Below are 10,176 nucleotides of genomic sequence, written 5' to 3'. Positions count from 1 at the left end.
TAGTCTAAAGAGCTGACAGTAAGAAAAATCTTTTCCTTAAGATCCTTATCTGTTCCTATTGAAACCAGTCTGAGTTTGCCATTAATTCCATTGGGAATAGAAATGGACCTTTGTGTCATCTGCTATCATTTCAGAAGTGATAAAATCTGAGCTAATAAATATACTTAAACTCCAGCCCCCATCCTATGATTGTAATCAACTCATGCAGATCTGTGGGCAGAATCCAGCCCTTAGGTTGACCATTTTGGTTGGGAAGTGAGACAAAATGGAACTGTTTGCTCTCCTACTGCTGCATTGGCTCTGCTTATTCACCTCACTGTCAGAAAACAAGCAGTTATGGCTTGTACTTACAAAAACAGCTGATCTGTTAAGATGCTGTTCTTGCAATAATCTGACAGTAGCAATTTATCTGGCCCACGTTAATGAATATTGGATTTCCAAATTTGTATTGGAGGAAAAGGGATATTTTAATGGTAAAGCCCAGTTGTTGGAGCTGATTATAATAAAAAAGGAGAGAGAGTGGGTGAAGGGAATGCCTTTTATTGGATCAACTTCCATTGGTCTCTCTCTCGTATCCTGGGACTAACATGGAGACAATACTACAGTCAAAATAGTACAAAAACTCACCGTAGATCAGATCTACTGCCAGTTATAGGATGGGGGAAAAATCTGATTCTGGTTTCCAAAAGTTTAAGTACAATAGAGAATGGTTTTACTATTTGTGCAATTGTATCTGCAGTATACAATCACAATGATGTACTGCCATCTTTCGCTTATGCAGTGCAATAGCAAATTCTACTTACAGTAACAAGACTTACCAGGCCCAGTCTCCGCTTCTGTAACAATGGTTAATTAAAAACTATTGGCACTGTAGCATTTAATCTGACCACTAAATTTCTAGACTGACAAGCAGTTAAATATATGCCAACTCATCCTCGTTTCTTTATTCAATTTTACAATCCTAGATACTAGTTGTCCAGGTTCATATTTGGACAAATTCTGAATTTTGCTCTGATCACTTATGAACTGATTTGGGTATAAATCATTGTTAGGTCTGATTTCTCTTGTTAAAATATTCTGTATTGTATAGTTTGAGTAATTACTCAGTTTCAGATGTCGCCCCAGGAAACTGGTCACCATTGTAGATTCATAGATTCCAAGGCCAGAAGGACCATTTTGATCATCCAGTCTGACCTCCTGTATGCTACAGGCCATAGAACTTCCTCCAAATTCCTAGATCATATCTTTTAGAGAAACATCCGATCTTAATTTAAAAAAAAAAAAATCAGTGATGGAGAATCCACCATGACCCTTGGTAAATTCTCCCAGGAATTAATTATTCACCATTTAATAATTTTACATCTTATTTCCACTCTGAATTTATCTAGCTTCAACTTCAAACCATTGGATGGTGTTACTACTTTCTCCATTAGAGTGAAGAGCCCATTATTAAATGTTTGTTCCCATGTAGCTACCGATAAACTGTAATAGTCATCCCTTAACTCTTTGTTAAACTAAACAGATTAAGTTCTTTGAGTTTCTCTAAGGCATGTTTTCTAATCCTTTAATCATTTTCATGGCTCTTTGCTGAACCCTCTCCAAGTTATCAACATCCTTCTTGAATTATTATATACAGCAGAAATTGGACATAGTTTTCCAGCAATCATTCCACTAGTGCTGGACAAGTAACATAACTTCTCTACCACTACTCAAGATTCCCCTGTTTATGCATCCCAGGATCTCATTTGCTCTTTTAGCTGCAGTGTCATAGTAGAAGCTCATGTTGAGCTGATTAGTCTCTTCCACCCCAAATGTTTCTGTCACTGCTTCCCAGGATAGTCCCTCATCCTGTAAGTATGGTCTACATTCTTTGTTCCTAGATGTATGTTTACATTTAGTGGTATTGACCATTTTGTTTGCTTGCTCCTAATTTACCAACTGATTTTGATTATCTGAATCAGTGACCTGTCTCCATTATTTACTGTTCCTCCAACTTTTGTGACCACTGAAGACTTTCAGTGATTACTTTCTTCCAGGTCGCTGATGATTTAAAAAAAAAAAATTCTCACGGGAAACAGCCACTCAATGAGTATTTTCCATTTCCATTTTGAGCAAGTAGCCAGTTAATCCTTTTAATGTGTGATATGTTAATTTTATATCAATTTTTTAATCCAAATAGGATATGGTACCAAGTCAAATGTCTTGCAGAAGTCACCATAAGCCCATTTTGCATTAATTATATTGCCCTCCTTTGATTCTTTAATAATCAAGCCCCATATAAGCCACTCCATTATATTGCTTGGGATCAATTGTCAGGTTGACAGCCCTATACTTACCCAGGTCATCCTGTTTTAGCCTTTTGAAATATTGGCACAAGATTAGCTTTCTTCCAGTCTTCTGGAATTTCCCCAGTGTGCCAAGACTTATTGAAAATCAGCATCCAGCAACTTCCTCAGCCAGTTTTTTAAACTCTTAGATGTAATTTATCTGGACTTGCTGATTTTAAAAATCTGAATTTTAATAGCTTATCTCACATTGTTCAGAAATTCTAGTGGAATGGAAAGTTATCTTCACCATATGATGAAGCTATATAATTTTTCCCCCAAATACAGAACAGTTATTGAATACATCTGCTTTCTGTATTATTGATGAGTCTACCATTTCCGTAAAGTAATGGACCAATACCATTGTCAGAATCTTTGTTCCTAATGTATGTTAAAAACAAAAAAACCCACCTCTTGTCCTCAGTTCTGCTCGCCATAGATTCCTCCTTGTCTTTGACTTCCCCATCTACTTTCTACAATTCCTAACTTCTGATTTATATTCACTATCAACTTCCCCTTTTTCATTTGTTTTTAAATTACTTATGATTGCATTCACTTTGCCTCTAAACCAGGTGGGTTTTTTAACCAGTATGACATTTGTGGAATTGTGGCTTTTTTTTTTTGAGCATCTAGTAAGTTCTTAGATAATTGAGAATTATCATTCACTTTTTATTTAAATTCTTCCTCCTGGTTCATTTGGCTCATAATTAAGTTTTGTGAAATTGGCCCTATTAAAGCACTGTGTGTATTTATTAATTACTGGTCTGGACTCTAGTCTGCTTGCATGACCAAGTCATGATCACTTGTACCAAAGCTATGGTTCATTTCTAGTTGGGTGATCAGTTCCTCTTGTATCTCTTAGAACAAGGTCTACTATAGAATTCCCTCATGTTGGCTACAACACTTGAGTTAGGAAGCTGTCATCTGTTTACAAATTCCAAGGATGTCTTTAGAACTGGCAGCCTGAGACCTCCACCATAAGTCACTTCATTTGAAATCCCTCTTGTGATCATTCATATTTTTTCCTTACATCTTACAGATAGGATGACTGCCTCATTACACACCTTTCTGAACTATGATTTGGTGGTCTGTAGCAGACACTAATACCACATCTTGAGCTTTATCTTGTAGGACATTCATCCTTCCACTTCGAAGAAAGTGGTTTTGAATGCTTGTCAGTGACTTGGAAACAGCTAATGCCATTTTTGACAGAGTGCTGCTCCTCCTTAATCCTGCCTAAAATAAGATACAACCATTGATTTTTAACACAGTGGTACCAGTCATCCTCCCCAGGTTCAGTAATAGCAATGCAATCCAAATTGTACTCAAAGATCAGCAATTCTCTTGTTTTACCTAGGCTCCCAGCAATTGTGTAGAAGCAATTCAATTTTCTTTCCATATCCCTTGGGTCATTGATCAATTTTGTTCTCAACTCATATCAGTTACCCATTTTGGGCAGATTTACACTCCCACTCTGGAGAAAAGGGACTGGGCATGGCCCAGGATGTGGGCTACCTCTTGCAAGGGGTATTACATGGCCTCTCTGAAATATAGGAGCTATAACAACTAGGTGGTATTAATAAGCCACATCTAAATAAAAGGATATTAGAGGTGCTGCAGGGAGGTACAAAATACAGCCTTTTGTAACCATATAATTGTCTGAGCTTCCAAATACACCCGCTCCCCCACACCTTTAAGAAATTAAGATGTAGTTGGAAATATCTGAGCTCAATCTGACATCCAAAAACCACTTGATTATTTGAAACCATGTTTAGATTCTCCTGCACAACTTGAACTCTCATCCACATCATAGGTTCCATCACCAAAATGTTACCAGGTCTCACATCTTATACAGAAACATGCAACAAAAGCAAAGATGGGAATTGGAGCCTCCCCTTTTTGAGAATCTGGGCCTTAGGCCTTACTCATGCCAAGTATTTCCCAGATTTGACATGTGAAAACAAGCATTCAGATATTTTCATGTTTATTATTTCAAAGTACACTATATACATAATGTATAGTCATGTCTTGAAAAACTTCATTTTATACAGAAATGTATCTACAAAATTAATCAAATCAAAGTCAGTATCTTTGTCAATACGCATATGTACATATTGGAAGATTGAACATTTTCACCATCAGCAGAGAATGGGTAAGTAAATAAAACCCTTTGGGGGGTGGAATCTAATTCATTTTGTATCATAGCTGAAAATTCTTTGCATTGGGCAACACTTTCAGTTATCTTTTTGATGGGCATGAAAAGGTTGGATTTCTTATGCCACCTACTGTTACTAATAATTTATCACAGTTGTGTCAATAGTTTAAAAAAAATATTGGCTATTATTGACAGTTTATGGAGAGGCCTGTACATCTGAACTACCTTGCTGCTCCCAAAGTAAGTAGTGGGTATAAAGTTTTAGGTAAGAACACAGCAATTGTACTGCAGTGCCAAACCAGTTTCAAAAGTTATACTTTTTTCAGCATGTTGCCAGCAACAAGCAAAGAAGATCAGTAAGCAACTGCAAAGCAGAAAATGTTTTGGGAAAACAAACCCATTGTTTTTAGAAGTCCCAGATCCCATTGTTTTTAGAAGTCTATTCACAAAAACTTGCATGCCCTAAGTGGATTTAAAAGGGAAAGGACAGCTGATGTCTGGCATACAGGGTGCCATTCAGATACATGGGCCTGACTTTATAATCTGGAATAGGATTTTTCCATGGTGTGGAAAGACCACAACAGTAAGTAGTCAGAAGCAGATTCTTTAGGACCTGAAACTACAGTCAGCCTGGATAGTATGTTACCCCAAAAAAAAAAAATTGCAAATTCTACTTCAGCCTATCATGCAGGTTTAGATAGGAACTTGAGGCAGCTTCCAAAAATACCTAACTACCCAGTACCACTAAATTTCACTGGACAGTGGGCACCTAACAGCCTGTCTCTCCTTCTGAAAACACTAGCCTACTATACTTCCCAGAATTTAACATTGATTTTATTTAAAAAAAAAAAAACCACAACACTCTCTCCTTCCATATTCGAGAGCCTGGCTGATACTTATCACTGCAGCAGCCACCACAAAGCTGATGCAACACTTAAATTCCCCAAACAAGGATCAACTGGATACAATTGTTGCATAGGCCATGTGCTGATTCCATAGAGGGCTGGATTTCACTTTGATTTAAAGCTATTCCCCTAGAAAAGAGACTAGCAATGTTTTACCTCCACCAAAGAAATCATTCTGATCCTTGCAGTATACCATGAAAACACTAGCATATTAGTCAGACAAGAATATTCATGAGGAAAATACAAGCTTCTCTTAATTTGCAGCATCATCTTCTATGAGAAAACTGACATCTATACAGTCAAGCAAAACTACTCTAACAAATTATTCCTACAACAATCTGCATCATGTCAAAAGTATGATGGCAAAGATGTGCATAGGCACTAACAACTACTGGAGTGCCATTTCCAGCTGTGATGGGGCATTAAAGAAAAAGCCTATACAAAACATCTGCCTAGAATATAATGAACACTAGGATGTCATGGCCACTACATATACAATTTATACAACCAAGGGAAAAATCCTGTAAATGTGTAGTGTTTAACACAGAGGAAGCAGCACTTTTTTCAGCAAGACGGGAGGATAACTAGGTGCTCTAAAATCATTTAAGAGGTGGAATGACAATGCCATAAAGCAGTAAGAATTTCCACAATATCATTGCACTTATCCCATCTGCATCACATTTCTTTACTACATTCACATTAAACAGCTGCAGAACATACTAAAAGGTTACATTATTAAATACTCCAGCAAATAGTTAAGAAATTATAGGCTTAGTTTCGGATTGAAAAAAAATACAAGAAACTGAATGTTTCCATTGTTTAAAGTATGAAAACCACAGATCTAGTACATGTAGGTATGAGAACTTAGTTATCTGGAGATGTGACCATTGTTCCTGAACACTTTGTTCTGCCGTGGGGTCTAATTCAGTCAGACATGCTTACTAGTCCACTAACTTCAAGAGGGGCCAGAATTTCACTCAACACCCATTGAAATCAATGGAACTAGGATTTTCTCCTTCAGAGGTTAAAGTTTCCTACTCACTTCCCCTCAGAGGAATGAAGGAGAGGTAAGCCTGACCTAGGCTGGCTAAGCTTTCATCACTGGCCTCATTTGTTCTTGGAAAAAATGTATTTTAAAAACTAATAAGGTTGAGAGCCACAGTTGGGGCATATTTTCCCCAACTCTCCAAGTTTTGAATCAATAGTTTTTACCTTCTTCCAAATAAATGCTCAATTTACTTTTTTTTTTTTTAAACATGACAGTTGTTCAGGACTCATAAGGAATTCTACATAGACCAGGCCTTGATCCTACAAACACTTGCATACCTTGCTTAACTTTACATGTAGGAAATCTTACTGACAATCAGAATTATTCTCATAGACCAAGTTAAGCACTCCTGGGTAAAACTTTCAGAAGGGTTAAAGTGACTTAGGGGCTTTTGACAATACATAGGCACCTATAACTTAGATCCCTTGGTAACTTTTACCCTGTGTTTACAGATTAGAGTTCGGTTTGCACATGAAGTAAGGGAATAGGTGGTGACGGGGTATAGAAACATTTAAAAGATTAACAGACAACACTGCAATAAGGTTTTAAATAAGTGGCCTTTCAAATTAAAATGGGTAATATTAAATTGTGGAGTGTTTGTACATGTGCACTAAATACTTTTCATGAGCATAGGAAGTGCAAATATTTAATAAATACAGTATAAACCCTAAATATATTTACAGGATGAACTGGTCTGACTCGCCCATTTTAGTTACATGGGCACTAATTCCATAAAATATGCATTTACTGTAGGAGTGGAACCATTCCAGTCCATCTGTTACAATATTTTCTACAGTGTAATATTAGAAAAAGGTGACTCAGCCTCAAGGTGACACCATTCTTGTTATTTCCCCATCACTTTGAATGAAGGGTGGAGATATCACCTGACATTTCAAATGATGGTCACAATTAAGTCATTTTGACAGACTAACTCACATCAGTAAAGTTGAGTGTGATGTCTGTTCAGCTTCTACAGTTCCACCAATAAATTTCAGTTCACCGTTTAAATATACCTTAGTCAGTTTTACTAGCTGGACTATACTTACAATTAAGATGACTAAACAAAACCCGCCCTCCATTGTGTTTTTTTTTAATGGATTGGAATGTCTTGCAATAAGGGAGTCTGTATATAAATAATGGACAACTTAACTCACACTTTAAAAGTTGTGTTAATTTATATTGAAAATCAAACTTATTTTACAAAATCTACCTGAGTTCAAAGTTATTCAGATTCCTATGTCTAGAGATGTGGATTTTATGAAAAACTTGGTGAGCTGATACTAGGCATTTTCAGCTATATCAGACTGTGTCAGCAGCAGAAGTTTCTCATTCTAATTTCGTGCTAGTTTACCTACCCCCCCACAAAAAAAGTCAATTCATATTAAATTTCCAGGGAAGCCATTAAGCTTTTGTCCAATGGTAAAATATACATGTCCTTAATTATTTTTTACAAAAGTTCATTATAAAGCCCCTTTCCCATGCATATGTTAATTGCTTGATCAACTTAAATATATCAAACACTTACAGAATAGGGAAGAAGATTCTCAAAGCCCTGGAAGCTCAGTAGCACTGCATATGTTCCACAGCAAATCAATTTGTTTCTCCCCTGAAAGCTTTATCATTAGCAGGCTGTTTAATTGCACAGTGCAGAAATTAAAATCTCACTGAAATGTACTCTACATGTAGTGCACACCGCAAAGCATCTGGATGCCTTAATTTCAGAGAAGAGTTCTAAGAATGTAGCCTATAGTAAAGTTCATCAATGGCTGAGGCAAAACACACTTCACACCTGATCCTACAGAGCCTCTCACGGCTGGAAGGACAATTTGTGTGGTTAAAGGTTTGCAGGATTAGGCCCTGCCGTTGGTTGACACTCAGTTTACAGGAGAAACTTTAAAATGACAGTCTGCAGCACCTATTTCTTTGTTCTGACTGTTCCATAGTTTTACACTTGCTTCATCCTCCATTCCAGTTCATGCTGGTGCTTAATAAGCCGTTCTATTTCTGTTCCTAGTGTCTGCAGATTTTCCTTTGAACAAAACAGAAGGGAACAATAAGAGAAAATCAGTAGATGCAATGAACAATACTGAATTTAAATTACCACTTGCCATCAATATGAGTGGATTGCTACCTGAAAACAGCATGCTTACCTGACAGTGAAAAGGTGGGGGAGCAACCCTTCTCTCCCCACATTAATAGTGAATGTGATGCTCTAAAGGAGAGTATCTTTCTTATAGATTTTAGGATTCTACTGAGCATGCCGAAAAGGTATACTGCTTCAGTTCAAAACTAATCAACATACAAAGATAGACATGGAATCAGAGATCAGCTTATACAGTAACTCCTCGCTTAACATAGTTATGTTCCTGAAAAATGCAACTTTAAGCAAACGATGTTAAGCGAATCCAATTTCCCCATAAGAATTAATGTAAGGGGGGGGGGAGAGTTAGGTTCCAGGGAAAAAATTTTCACTAGACAAAAAAGATTAAGTTTTAAACAAAATTTAATACTGTACACAGCAATGATTGTGAAACTTGGTTGAGGTGGTGAAGTCAGAGGGTGGGATATTTCCCAGGGAATGCCTTACTGCTAAATGATGAACTAGCACTCAGTTGAGCCCTCAAGGGTTAACACATTGTTAATGTAGCCTCACACTCTACAAGGCAGCACAAATGAAGGGAGGGGAGACAGCATGGCAGACAGAGAGATGCGCATTGCCCCTTTAAGTATGCTGTACCCACTTTAAGTACATTGCCCTTTTAAGAAGATCAGCAAGTTGAGACAGCTGCTGCTGCCAGCAAGCCTCCCTCCGTCCTGAGCTTTGTCATGTCCACCCACCTGCTCTATGGAGATGGGGCAAGTGGAGTGCAGGGGGAGGGGGACACCCTGACATTAGGCCCCTCTTTTCCACCACCCCCCTTGTACAGCAAGCAGGAGGCTTCCAGGGGCGGCTCCAAGGCAGAGGGGCAGGAGCAGCACATGGCAGTTGGGGGGGACTAGGGTGACGAGACAGCAAGTGTGAAAAATCAGGACAGGGTGGTGAGTAATAGGAGTCTATATAAGAAAAAGACCCTAAAATTGGGACATCCGGTCACCCTAGGAGGGACAGCTGAACTGCCGACAATTGATGGGCGGCTGCCACTCAGGGAACTTAGGGGAGCTGATGGGGGGGCTGCCAGTCCACCCTGGTTCCAAGCCCCCAATAGCTCGCTGCAACGGGCTGCTCTTCCTGCAAGCAGTGGACAAAGCAGGCGGTTGCCAAACAATGTTATAAGGGACCATTGCGCAACTTTAAAAGAGCATGTTTCCTAATTGATCAGCAATGTAACAATGTTAACCAGGACGACTAAGTGCTTGCATATTTATACCTGCCTCTGGAAATTTCCACTACATGCAGCTGACGAATTGGACATTCACCCACAAAAGCTTATGCTCCAATACGTCTAAGTCTATAAGGTGCCACAGGACTCTTTGCTGCTTTTACAGATCCAGACTAACACAGCTACCTCTCTGATACTTTAAGTGAGGAGTTACTGTAGATACATTCCTTACTAACTGTTAATCATGAGCCTAGTGGTAGGAGAATCATCCCCATTTTAAGATAAACACACACACACACACACACACACACACAAAATTCCAACCTGTACAGAAATCAGAACGTGTGTCTTTTGAGCATATTTTTGCTCTCTCACTGTCAATGTTACTAGAGAGACCTCTTTGGTAGCTGTGTGTTCAGGGCAG

The 10,176-nt window shown here is 38.3% G+C and overlaps 1 protein-coding gene across 3 annotated transcripts in view; it reads right to left on the bottom strand.

The window, feature by feature from the left end:
* Window positions 1-4,291: 4,291 nt before the first annotated feature.
* Window positions 4,292-10,176, bottom strand: part of CCDC186 (coiled-coil domain containing 186) — a 60,908-nt gene continuing 55,023 nt past the window's right edge. For all 3 annotated transcript variants that reach the window (XM_038410444.2, XM_038410445.2, XM_043518468.1), the window contains one exon: window positions 4,292-8,461. In XM_038410444.2, the coding sequence (XP_038266372.1) occupies window positions 8,378-8,461 (84 nt within the window). In that variant the 3' untranslated portion in view covers window positions 4,292-8,377. The remainder of the gene's footprint in view (window positions 8,462-10,176) is intronic.

This window comes from Dermochelys coriacea, chromosome 7 (genome assembly GCF_009764565.3).
Source record: "Dermochelys coriacea isolate rDerCor1 chromosome 7, rDerCor1.pri.v4, whole genome shotgun sequence".
Lineage (NCBI taxonomy): Eukaryota > Metazoa > Chordata > Testudines > Dermochelyidae > Dermochelys > Dermochelys coriacea.
This window is presented reverse-complemented; position numbering and strand designations above follow the sequence as displayed.